Raw genomic sequence first — 13940 nt, 5'->3', positions numbered from 1 at the left:
CGGGATGCTGCGCTGCAGTATAGAGGCGAAAGACGGCGCCGGCGCCGGCTTGGTATGTTGAACTGGGACTCCGTAACGGAGATTTGGATTGAAGAGAACTCTAATTCCGACATGATCCTCAGTGAGTGAGCCCATGTCGATCGATGAAAAGAGATAAAGATCCAGAGAGAATGAAGAACAAGCTAGATCGGAGGTCTAGGTCACGGTGGCGGCGGCATCGCCTCCTCAACCAAAAAGTCAATTCCAAGGATTGTAAATTGAGTTATAGTTTATCTTCATCATCCTTAAAACATGTAAATTTCAGGGACTTAATTATGTTCTTTTACCTATTATAAATGCTCAAAATATTAAAGGGTAATTAATTTATTAGTCCCTATATTTTGACAAAACACACTGTTTAGTCCCTGTATTTTCAAAAACACATGGTAAGGTCCCTAACATTTTTCTCAGTGAACTGTTTAGTCCTTCCGTTTGTTACATTTTTTTACCGTTTATGACTTCGGAAATGACTAAATTACCCTTTACTATTTACCTTCAAACTTCAGAAGAGTAATCCAATTTAGAAGAAGAAGCTATTTGCATGGAGAACAATAAAAAGAACAGACTCAACGCTTACGAATTTGAACGATTAAGAAGAAAATTAAGAACAAGAACACTCAAAGTTGATTTCAGATGCATTAGAGTTTAAAGGAAAGCAAAATAAAGGAAAAGAAGAACACAAATCCAAATTGACTAACAGAATCTTCATGAGAGTCTAACGGCAGGGACTAAACAGTTCACCAAGAAAAACATTAGGGACTAAACAGTTCACCGAGAAAAACGTTAGGGACTTTAGTGTGTGTTTTTGAAAATACAGGGACTAAACAGTGTGTTTTGTCAAAATATAGGGACTAATAAATTAATTACCCAATATTAAATGATGACTACTCTAACCAAAACAAGTGTAATTAGTTTTCAGAGAAAAAATAAATATCCATATGGCTTCACACAGACTTCAACCGAGAACCTTCAGTGTATTAGACTAACGTGATAGCCAACTATACCACGAAACCTTGAATGTTTTAGATGGACATAAGACCATTGAAGAGCGAAAATTCGCGCTTTTTCTTTGCCTTTCCTAACAATATTAATGTCTAAATCTCCGCATTTTGTATGTTTTGGGAGCAATCAGATTTTTTAACCAAATTTAGAGGCTAATGGTATTACGACTTCCTTTTATTTTCCATTTTATTCCGTTTTTCCCTAATATAAAGTGGGATTAAATACATGGATATGGATAGATTTGATTCTAAGAAAGCTTCTTCAAGCATAGGGATCAGGTTAAAAATATTAATTTAACTCAAAGTTATTATCTATAGACAAAGTTCACTCTTTTTTATTTTTCTGAGAGATTGCAGCTTTTCATTTCTGAATATTTGACTGTAAGTTATTATAAAATTAAATTAATGTACTTTCAATTTAGGGACAACAAAAAAAAAAAATTCCTCTCAATATTAAGAGAAGTACAGAATAGATAGCATCAATGCAAGCATACAGAGTTCATTACGGATACAGAAATGAAAACAAAAAACAAAAACCAGATAAGTATGATCTATTGCTACCATGGACAATTGAAAGTCCACACATTTGGCTCTGATAGGTATAAGTGAAAAAGCGAGTCTATAAGCTAACATCCATTGCTACAAGTTTCTCTTCAATAATGGTCGGCTCTGATGACGCCTCTTCTTAAATTTTAATGACTTCTCAGAAGGCATAATTGTCCCAATTCTAGAAAATTACCGAGAAGAAGGTACCTGATGTATTCAAAATATTTGCTATTTATCTTATTATTATTATTCGCATTTTGAAAAAGGAGACAATCGACTTTCTGTTATAGGATAGTCATTTGAGCAAGTCAGGAACAATGATCTATCTTCCTCCGGTGCTCTCTGTTTCTCCGGATGCCACTCTTTTGCATATAGATTCAGCTTTCGAATCAATGGTCGAAGAAGAAGAAGCTCGGAAATGAACTCCACGCTTGGTATATGGTTTTAGAAGCTTAGAGTTGTTCTTTTTCTCTTCCTCACCTTGACCTGAAATCACACAAACTAATATTAGAGATTCAGCCACTCAATTGGATATTGCTGTATGAAAATATAAGCTACTATACTCAAAATATAAGATGACATAAACTAGGTAAAGATCATGCTAATCAACATAATGTTATAGTTAAGTAAATCACCCAATTCCTCTTTTATTTTACATGTTCAAATGTTGTCTTAGAAATATCAAAAAGGTGTAGACACCTTATAAAACACTTTATAAAAATAGCACAACACCTAGCTATATATTAGAAATACCAAAACTGTATGCCTTATATAAATTTGAGTATTAGACATTTGCTTCTTATAACAAAAGAACACTAAGTTAACTTCATTTTCGCTCATTGGATCATTATATGCGTATCATTAAACTCGTGTTGCAAAGTCAATTTACATGTTAATTTACCATCTATATCCAATTAAAATTCTGTTTTTATTATCTGAAATTTAATTTTTTTTGTCTTTCGACAACACGTGTAGATCTTCAATATTGATTTCCTAGAATTCAGACAAAGACTACTATTAAGTTGTTAGATTAATATTTATAGAATTAAAAATTGAACATTTACAAACAACACCATATTTACAAAGAATCAAATAATTGAGACGTAGTTTGTTGACATGCTAATGCCTAAAAAAATTGCTATTTGAAGAAAACTACTCTCTTGCCACAGATATACTGGCTGGATCCATCGAACCTACAATTTCTGCCGTAAAAAAAAGGACGATAGGTAAAATTAGGAATCCCAAGGTCCCTTACTACACCCAAGACTCCCTAGTTTTTTTTGTTAATCAGCTAACTATTTCAAAGGTTTCAAAGGTCCTCAGTTAAGAATCTTTGAGCATGCATCCTAAAGTCCCATACATACAAGCACAAAAAAACAAATTCAACAGGATAAACTTTGAATATCAACAATTCAGTTCAACTTTTCCACTTGTTAATCAAAAGAAAAGATCTAGATGACAAAATGAAAAAAAAAAAAAAAACACATGCTCAAAATGGAATATCTAATGGTTTGTTAATCAAAAGAGGAATACTTTCAAAGTACAATAAATTCCAATTACAGTGACACAGCAGAAAACCTAAACTGATTGAATGATTATAACATTTCGAATTTCAATACTTTAAAGAACCCCAGATTAAATACCTCCCAATCATACCCAAGATGAGCAATCAATGAAAACCCCCAAAATATTGAGCATCACTCATATAAGAACAGCAAAATTGAAACAAGGAATTTCATTCTTTAATTCAAAATGTTGAATTTTCACAGAGTATTACACTGGCTAAATAAACCGCCAAACAAGGTCTAAATTTCATCTGCATGTCCTGTTTTACAAAGGTAAAGCGCCTTTTATTAGAAATAATCTTCCCATCTATGGAGTTAGATAAAATTTTATGCGATTCCATTTTTTTTCTTTGATAATTTTTGTTTATCAAAAAAAAAGAAGAAACAAAAAGAAAGGGGATTAGAGATCACAAAATAAATGAAATGCTTATGTAAATTCACTAAATCCAGTAACAAAAGAACCAAATCCAATTCTCTCTCGATATGTTCCTCAAAAAATCCGATTCGCCTAGAAAAAAAGAAAAAAAAAACTAAAAATATTTTTAGTTTTTTTTTTTTCCTTTTTTTCTAGGTTTAGCTCGGGTTTTGCAGCGATAACTTGGTATTTGTGATCTCATTGAGAAGTCTTTTCATTGAAAAATGAGAATCATTTAATTTTCAGGCTTACATTTATTTATAACTACATAAGCACACATCATCTTCTGCCAAAGTATATAATATCACAGTAATGTCTAAGTATACATGAATTAAAACTGTCTTAGAATCAAAAATGAAAGCACCATAGCCAGGAAAACAAGAGCGATCATGAGCTACACATCAAGGTTCAGCTGTCGTAATTGCAATAATGTACTACCTAAAGAAAAATCAACACCAATATGTACTACTTTGCAATATGATAGTTTTTAAGCTTTTTAGTTTTTGAAAACCAAGCCTCAAACAGCACAGAACGAATACAGTTTAGCCCATGAATAGGATCATAGTAAGCTATGTTGAATTTGCAGTTCAGTTCAACAACAAACCATTCATCACGATCCTATCAGATTCATCTTATCATCAACAAGCTATCTTAACAATGTGACTCCTGATTTGCAGTTCAATTCATTACGAACCTATCTATTTCAGAAACAAGTTTCAGCCTTTTATGGATGTATCAGATTAATCTTATCTTCAACTAGAAACTCAAAAGTACAAATTGAAATCAGACCATCATTGGTTAGTTCTTGAAATCAATCCTAAAAATCAGACCATTATTGTTTCAGTTCTTTTTGAAACAGACAATCATCAAAGGCCATATTCTGAAAAACTAGAAACTCAAAAAAGTACAAATTGAAATCAGACCATCACTGGTTCGTTCTTGAAATCAATCCTAAAAATCAGACCATTATTGTTTCAGTTCTTTTTGAAACAGACAATCATCAAAGGCCATATTCTGAAAAACTAGAAATCTGACAAGGAAATTCAAGCAAAAACAGAAGTGTATATTGATGTAGCACCATAGCATAGAAAAGTACCCAAATCAAAAGAAAAACCATAGACAAGTATATAACAGTAACAGTTTTATACTACAAAAGGAGAATTTGGTTCAAAGATGAAGTTAATAAAAAAATATGAAAATGAACCAGAAAAAATAAGAAAATAAATAATAAATTTTTTATATACTAATCTGTATAAATTTTAAAATGCTAGGGTATAAATAAATTTAGGGTTGTAAGGTGATTAGAAAACACAGTGAACTAATCAATAAATTAGTAATTCTAAACCTCAAACTTACCTGCAACCTCTTATCATCCTCGGAGTTAGTAGGAATGGTTTTCGCCGGCCACATTCTGCAATCACTTCTAGAACATCTCCTTCTAGAATATCTCCTTTCTTACTTCGGAAGATATTGACTTCTGTTTCTTCACAATTATTTTTCCTGCACCCATTCTCAAATGTAAGCCCCTAATTTATCAAAGAACGTTTGCACAATTCAATCTTGAGATTTGATGAAAAGGATTATTCATTATAGATAACATCTAGTAAATCAATTTACAATTCTGTTTAGCATACGATGATGAGATTCAACTTAAACGATACAATACTATTAGCTATGGTTAAGGTCTTTGAGGCATATCAACAAACACCTTAAAGGCATTTCGAATATAAAAAAAAATGTGAGATGAAAATTAGTAGACAAACAGGATCAAAAACCTGCCATCTGTGGAAATCATCGCTACGGTTGTCTGGCCGGTGCCCAATTCCATTCCTATTTTCCCAAATACAGTTTTCTGCTTCGAATAAAATAGGTAGAAACTAGGCTTTCTTTTTCAGCATTGTTGCTCAACGAGAAAACAGATGAGAATAACTGTTTCCTCATACAATCAACATATGCAAATCAAAATTAAACAAAAACTGAACCTATGTGTTCATATCAAGTGTAAAAATTGGAAGAAGCCTAATCGTGGAATACACAAATCGAGAAAGAAGAGAAAGCAAACAGGTAAATGAAAACGAATTAGAGATGCCAAAGCCTTACCCATCAAGCACAGAGAGTGGCGGCAATATCTCCTTCTTTGCCTTATACTGTTCGGAAATTCTGAATCGAAATTGATTTTGATCGGTGAGATCTAGCTCTTGCTAATCACAACTCATTTGCTTATTATACGCTTGAAACAAAGCAACCCTAAGAACACAGGGGAAGAGATCGCTGCGGCGGCTGGAGATGAATTTAAACAAAGTCGCAGGAAATATATAAGAAAGTTTCGATCGTTAGGGCAAATCCAGAAGCCCTTTTTATTTAATTTAAGTTTAATTTAAGTTTTTTGGTCACATACAATTTTATTATGCACGTATGTTGTTTTTTTTTTATAGTTTATCTAATTTCTCAATTTAAAGATTGTCGAATATTCTTTATGTGGATCCTCTCTTAATTAAAGATTTATGTATATTTTAGGACTCGAATTCTATGTTAAGAGATTTGAAGCGTTTAACCATTTCAGTCAACCTTAATTAGTTACTATGTATCTATTTTAATGATGGCATTTCGAAATATAGAATGATATAATAATATTTTAAAATATTTTATGTCATTTTTAGATTAGCAGGTTAATACTATTCATCCAAAAGCCCGCTAATACTATATTGTGTTCGTGTATTGTGTTTACAAGTTGCATTTAATATAAAAATATATGAAGTTCGAACCGTGTTTGCAGATAATAATTATAATTTTAATATTTTTATTAATTAAGTTAATATATAAATTACGAGAATATAATAAAATAATTTTAAATATTTGTGTTATTTTATTTCATATTATTTTCAAGTTAACTAGTTGACACTAACCCGGTCTAAAAAATTGGGTATCAATTTTGTGTCAATAAAAAAAAACACGTTAAAATTAAATCCAAAACTAAAATTACGTGTTAAGTTAGTGTTGTATATTCGGATCGTGTATAATTTTTCCAGCTTTAATTTAATCTCCTTAAATTTATTTTTCATAATTGGATAGTCTTTAAACTTTTTCTGGATTTTTTTTTCTTTTCAGAGAAGATAGTGCAACTTTAAGAAGTGATTATTATAGTAGACGTTGATAAGTTAAGGGACCTTAAGTGAAATTTGACAAATTCAATGTCATATCTTATTTCTAATTTCCGCCATTACCGTTTTCTTCTGGTATCTGTAAAGGAAAACTAAAACCTAAACTCTAAAATCCGTTAATTCAGCAAAACTGAAGCAAAATTCTTCTTCCTTGTTTCAAATCCGGAAGAACTCACCTTCCTTTTTAGCTAAATTTCCCCCTTACTACTGTTCATTAGAAACTTCAATTCGTGCTAACCCCATCATGAAGTTGGGGGTTTTGCATCCAATTCGATCTGTAAATGTAAGTTCTGCTTCTCTTAATTTCTTGTTCTTTGCTTGTGATAATATCATTTCTACTTGTTCTTTACTTTTGATCCCTAGAACTGCTCGAAGAGAAATGTAATTGTGGAGTTCTCAAACTCCCCCGGCTAATAGCTAGGAACAATATCAAGTAGGATTCTTATTTCACTATGTATTAAGGTAAATCATGCGAAAAGAACTTCGGATAGTTGCTATTTAGTTTGCTTGTGGCTCGATTTTTGCGATTCTTAAGCTTTATTTTGACTTCTTGATTCAGGATCGTGACCCTTAAAGTGCAGTTGATCACTTGCATATACACATGTCTTGCTCTAGTTTTTGAATTCCATGAAATAGCTCTTTATTTCAGTTGATGAATGGATTTTCTGCAGTCATGGAAGAGTGAATTGGAGAATCTCGTTAATTGTGGAATATGTTGTTCTCAAATTAACTAAATGCTTCTTAGCATTTCAATGTGTTGTATAAGAAATTTAGTTTTAGGGTTTCTCTTGACTTAAATGATTCAGATATAAATTTGGTGTACTCATTCTTTAATTCTTGACCAACAGATATTGTGATTGCTGCATATAAATGATGTCTAGACCTATGCTGCTCGTCTTTCTATTACTCGTACTCATTATCACGTCTCAGTTTGAGTGGAGGCAACAACTTGTAAATGACATTGATACGGCTCCTGCTGTAAGCCAGAAGCAGCAACAAATATCGAAGAGGGAAGAAATGGTAAAGGAGAAGGTAAGAAGTTCAATTTTTCAAAGTTCTATTCTCTGTTTACTGTTCATTCTTATATGAATTAGTTTATTGTTTCAATTGCTATGTTCCAGAAGATGGATCATGATACAGTAATTTTACCATCTAAAATTAATCATGAACTCTTTTTTCTTCTTAATGCTATGGATTGATCACCCAGGTAGTTTGTTGGAAAATATGAGCACATTGATAGATATTTCAACGTCTTGGTTTTTATTTCCTTAATACTTACGGTACATGACAGCATTGCACCTAATATCATTCTTCATGAGACGGGTGGTTTAAAACCAGCTTGAGGTTTTAGTGACATGTCTACTGATTGCAATAATTGTTTCTTATGCACTTGCCTTTCTTTTTCAAGTGTGATCATTTTTGCAGAAATGCTACTGCATAAACGATGTTTCATAGTTTCTAAATTTTGGGGTTATATTTTAATATATTTCCCCATCAAGTAGTCTTGCATTTTGAAACAAGTAAAGTGCGTTCCCCCTCCATTTCTAAATCCAAAATTGTGGATATCTATGTTTCTAATGTGATAAAATCTTACTGATAATTCGATTTGCACTTCTTTTTGTAAATCCATTTCTGGGAACCCATTATATTCTTCTGCTGAACATGTTGAATTAGAGTACTTCAGTATCGTAGTTGCCCATTTGCTATGCCATACAGTGTGATAGTTTTGGATTTGAAATGATTAACAGGGACGTACTGAAGAATTGGTTCAACCTCGTTTGTATAGATTTCTACAAAGATATCGGCACAAAAATTATGAGCTTTTAGATCTAATATTAGTGCAGAAAGAACTTAAATTGATGTTACTGCATTTAGTAATACTTGATCGGAGTTAAGAGAACACAAAAAGAATAACTGCTAGCAAGGAAAATGGCATTTCTCTAACTTTGACGTTTGCATATCAATGAGGAAAACAAAGCAATTCGTTTTCATGCTGCATAATCTGGTAATCCATTGGTATTGATCTTCATTTTGATGTTAGGTTCACTGAGCATGGCCTTATAAATTTGGATGACTTTGAGTTCATTTCTTCAATGAAATTTGCTTAGTTGAAACTTTCCTTTTAACTTGTTGCACGGAAAGTTGTGATGTTGTGAGAGTCATATAATATGAACTGAGGAGATTAAACGCACATGTACAACATGTTGCAGATTATATTATCGCAAGAGAAGAACATTTACAGACTTAATGAGCTAATCCGGAGCCTTCAGCAGCAACTGTTGCAGTGCAGGTGCAATGAGACGAGCAATGGTGCTACTATTCCTTTTAGTGAACATGTTATTGAGCTTGAAAGAGAGCAGATCCTGGAGGACTAGGATAAGGCGTGATCTGTTTTTCTATTAACTTTTAAACTGTAGAACCTTTGGTTTCAGTTCAAAGTTGCGGAACTGCACCGCGTTATTTGTGACCCAGTAGACCCAGTCCAGGCTCTGTCACATACCATGTTCGAGAAGTTCTATGGTGTATCTGGACCAGTACTTGTCCATCCATTCAGATAATGCCACATCAGCAGTTAGCCTGACATGGCATCATCTGAGTGGATGGACCGGTACTGGTCCCGGCCCATTTTAGAAATTTTCTACCATGTTCATAGACATTGACATGCAAATTATTGATCATATTCATTTACTTGTCCAATCTATTTTGTTATGTTTGTAAGCCATAACCTGCAAATGAAGTTGGAAAAAATGCATCTTTAAGTCTTTATGCTCTTTTTTTTTTTTTGTTGTTGATTGAGCCCTTGATCCTTTAATTTGACTCATTCAGCCCTGGATCAACTATAATCGCATACTTTAAGTCCTTATTTGCCAAAATAGTTCGTTGTGAACATATAATTGAATTTAACGAGCATTACTCGTTTCATCTGCATCTGAAATTGTATATTTTACAGTTCAAAATAAAGTTTTTCAGTTTCTTTAAAGCCAAAGAACTGCTTTCAAATTGTTAAAAATGCAGATGAAATGAGTAACACTATGTTAACCGAGTTTTATGTTTAAACTTGACTTTCTTGATCGGTAGGGGCTTAATTATAATAGATCAAGAGCTCAATGCGTCAAATTGAAAGATTACAGGCTTGTTCAACAGAAATTGAAAAGATCAAATGCCTCAGAATTTTTTATATTTTATTTTCAAAGAAATTGGTGCCATTAGCAGAAAGAACCTAGCTAGAGAACCTTTCATGTTTGTGGCTGTATTGTACGGGCATTCCTCTTTAGTAGCATTTCTACACTCCTCTTTATTACCGTATCGGTATTTCATGTTTGTGTCGTGTCTGTGGTTGCGGCCGTTTTTGTTTTAAGGGTATTTGATGAAGTTTGTATTAAAAAAAAAAGACCGTTTTGTGTCTCTGTCCGTGTCCGTGTCTATGGGGTTTTTATTTAGATGGAGAGATTGATGTAGAAATGAGAAAATTAAGGATTATAAGGATGGGAGTTGCGTAGCTGAAAAGTTGAAAATTGAATTAATGAATTAATTAGAGTTTGGTAAGGCAACCAACAGAATTCAATACTCTACTATAAGAGTATATATATATATAGCCACCTTAATTGAACATTTAGTTTTGAAAATGAATATATTCAAAATAATTAGATTTGAAACGTACACATTATGCAATGTTTCAAGGGGAAAAAATGGCTGCAAATTGAGCTTAATATTAAATATAGGTGTAATTGAACTCAATCATATTAGAGAATATATTTAATAGATAACTTTGTATCACACAGTTAGTTCCTCATATCTAGACCTGTATCTAGATTAGTCATTGAACTCAACACAAACTGTATTCTTGTATAAATAGACAATTTGTCATCAATAACAATTACGGAAGAATCCAATTTGTTACATGGTATCAGAGCAAAACCTAATTTCCCTCCAACCCTAATTCTATCTTTCTCGGCCTTACCCGACCACCACTTCCGCTGCGGCTGCCATTGCCGCCGCCACCCGAAACTCCGTTTACCTCCCTCCCCTCACCGATAAATCAATAACCGATCCTTCCCCTACACCTTCAACAACGATCGACTCCACCAATAGCCACCATGACGAACACATCTAACAACTCCAACAATTCTTCTACCGGACCAAACAACACAAACATTATCAATTCTCACACCAACAATACCGAAACCACAGTAACAACTCATCCCTCCCTTACCGTATCCAACATCTCTACATTCATCAAAATCACCCTTGACATCGAAAAAGGTCATTATCCCGCCTGGTCCGCTCTATTCAAACTACACGCCAAAGCATTCCAAGTCCTTGATCACATCATCCCTCCTCCCACCCCTACCGCCCTCTACCGATCCAACCCCGATCTCTGGTCCCGTATCGATGATGTGGTCCTGCAATGGATATATAGCACCATTTCGATTGACCTCCTACACACAATTATTGAATCTGACTCCACTGCAGCTTCAGCCTGGACTCAGCTACAAGACATTTTCTCTGACAACAAGCATTCTCGGGCCCTATTCCTTCAACAGGAGTTCTCCAAAATCAAACTCGACAACTTCTCTGACATCTCCTCATACTGCCAAAACCCCAAGTCCCTATCTGATCAACTGTCAAGTGTAGACTGTCCTGTGACAAATGATCAAATGGTCCTCCAACTTATTTCTGGATTGTCTGATGCTTATGATACTGTGGGTACTCAAATCAGACACGGTGATCCTCTTCCCTCATTTCAGAAAGCCCGCTCCATGCTCATCCTAGAGGAAACGGCTCGTGCCCGGAAGACCGCCCCACCACAAGACACTGTCGCTCTCACTGCTGCCACCGCCGAGCCTACCCCGACACAATTCCCACCTGGCTGATCCGCTATTACCCGTCCCAGCTATTACAACCGCGGCGGCAGGCAGGGAAGTCGCCATCACTACCGCGGCAGAAACAACTATCGCGAAAATCCGCGCCATCCCGGTTCCTCCAACCGCGGCAGCTACCCTCAGTCGTGGGGCTACTCCATGCCATGGGGCCCGCAACAGCCATGGGCAGCGCCTCCTTGTCCTTACCCGTCCAATAATTGGGCTAATCAAGGCCGCCAACCGCAGCAACCCGGCTTGTTGGGTCCCCGTCCAAACACGCAGCAGGCTCATTTAAACATGATCAGTCCCTCATATGCTCCAACTGACATTGCAGAGGCAATGCACACCATGTCTATTGCACCGCCATCGGATCAATGGCACATGGACACCGGAGCCACCTCGCATATGACAGCTCACCAAGGTACACTCACTTCTTATTTTAATTCAAGCCTCAATGAACGCATTATTGTTGGTAATGGTCACTGTATGCCTGTTTGTGGATCTGGCACTGCTTGGTTAAACACTGAAACCCAACCCTTGAGACTAAATAATGTATTGCATGCTCCTAATCTTATAAAAAACCTAATTTATGTTCGTCAATTTACTAAAGATAATCGAGTCTCTGTTGAGTTTGATCCTTTGGGTTTTTCTGTGAAGGATTTACAGACGGGTACCAATATCATGAGATGTAACAGTAGCGGGGACCTTTATCCAGTCGCGTCTAGCTCCCTTCCGTCACCGGCATCCGCTTCTGTTTTTACTGCTTTGTCTTCTGATGTCTGGCATAGTCGTTTAGGACATCCAGGGCTTCCTGTTTTGAATGCCCTGTTGAATAAAAATTTGCTTTCCTGTAATAAATTCCAAATGTTTCTGTTTGTTCCTCTTGCATTAATGGAAAACAAGTAAAATTACCATTTCAGTCCTCCTATAATTCTGCATGTATGCCATTTGATTTAATTCACAGTGATATATGGACATCTCCAATTTTAAGCTCAAGTGGTCACCGTTATTATGTCTTGTTTCTTGATAACTACACAAACTTTTTGTGGACATTTTCCCTAGCTCATAAATCAAAAATCTTTAACGTCTTTCTTGCATTTCGTTCTTTAATTCGCGCCCAATTCGAACGCGATATTAAAGTATTTCAATGTGACAATGGGGGCGAATTCAATAACAATTCATTCCGTCAATTTTCTCACACTCACGGAATGCAATTTCGATTCTCATGTCCATACACCTCTTCTCAAAATGGTAAATCTGAGCGAACAATTCGCACAGTGAATAACATAATTCGCACTGTTATGAATCATGCATCAGTCCCGTTTAAATTTTGGCATCATGCTCTTGAATTGGCAACTTACCTGTTAAACATCTATCCACACAAAATTTTAGGATATCACTCCCCAACTAAAATCCTGTATCAAACAGACCCAACCTATGCTCATTTACGAATTTTTAGCTGTCTCTGTTTTCCTTTAATCCCTTCCGTGTCACGTCATAAGCTAGAGGCTCGTTCACGTCCTTGTGTATTCCTCGGTTATCCATCCAATCATCACGGGTATAAATGTCTAGACATATCCAATAACAAAATTATAATCTGCAGACATGTTGTGTTTGACGAATCCAAGTTTCCATTCTCGTCAAACAACCCGTCGTCCAATTTGAATTCCGGGACTGCTGCGGAATTCGATGGCGGCTTGCTACCTGCTAGTCGCCTAGACCACTCGCACATTCAATCCCCTTCCTCTCTCCCGTCCGTCGAGTCTGCGTCGCCCTTGTCCCCTTTGTCTTCTACGTCCGCAACGTCCCTTGCGTCAGTCCCGTCGCGTCTTTCTCCAGCGTCTGCGTCGTCGTCTGTATCCCCTAATTTCTCATCTCCCGTGTTTGTCTCGTCGTCCAGCTCCAAGTCGAGTCCTCCTTCGCGTCGTTCCGTGCCTCACACATTATTACCCCCGCCATCCTCTCTACCATTGAGCAGCAATGACACTTCTCCTCTCTAATCCCCAACTGAACCATCAAATCAGCCCTCACATCCCACATTATATAATATGGTCACACGAGCTCAACACGGCATACGAAAACCACGTCGTATGCTGAATTTATCAGTCTCTACACAGCCAATCATCTCCCCCATACCAAAGACACCAATCCTTGCATTAAGTGATCCAAACTGGACACATGCCATGACTGATGAGTTTGAGGCTTTAATTCAAAATAAGACGTGGGTACTCGTATCCCGTCCCTAAAATGCTAATGTTATTCGTAGTTGGTGGATTTTTAGGCACAAAACACATGCAGATGGATCCTTTGAGCGTTACAAAGCCAGATTAGTTGGAAATGGTTCAGGTCAG

General features: G+C 35.7%; 1 protein-coding gene and 1 long non-coding RNA gene across 2 annotated transcripts; one reads left to right on the top strand and one right to left on the bottom strand.

Annotated features, from left to right (window-relative positions):
• Positions 1-1493: 1493 nt before the first annotated feature.
• Positions 1494-5942, bottom strand: LOC136224406 (uncharacterized). Its single transcript, XR_010686413.1, has 3 exons — positions 5667-5942; positions 4923-5066; positions 1494-2072 (listed from the first exon to the last, which is right to left on the bottom strand). It is a non-coding gene; the product is annotated as an uncharacterized lncRNA (long non-coding RNA).
• An 842-nt stretch (positions 5943-6784) lies between these two features.
• On the top strand, positions 6785-9507 carry LOC136221814 (uncharacterized). Its single transcript, XM_066009246.1, has 3 exons — positions 6785-7010; positions 7576-7759; positions 8938-9507. The coding sequence occupies exons 2-3, from the start codon at positions 7598-7600 to the stop codon at positions 9100-9102; spliced, it is 327 nt and encodes a 108-aa protein (XP_065865318.1). The 5' UTR covers positions 6785-7010; positions 7576-7597; the 3' UTR covers positions 9103-9507.
• Positions 9508-13940: the final 4433 nt, after the last annotated feature.

The sequence above is a fragment of the Euphorbia lathyris genome, chromosome 3, assembly GCF_963576675.1.
Source record: "Euphorbia lathyris chromosome 3, ddEupLath1.1, whole genome shotgun sequence".
Lineage (NCBI taxonomy): Eukaryota > Viridiplantae > Streptophyta > Magnoliopsida > Malpighiales > Euphorbiaceae > Euphorbia > Euphorbia lathyris.
This window is presented reverse-complemented; position numbering and strand designations above follow the sequence as displayed.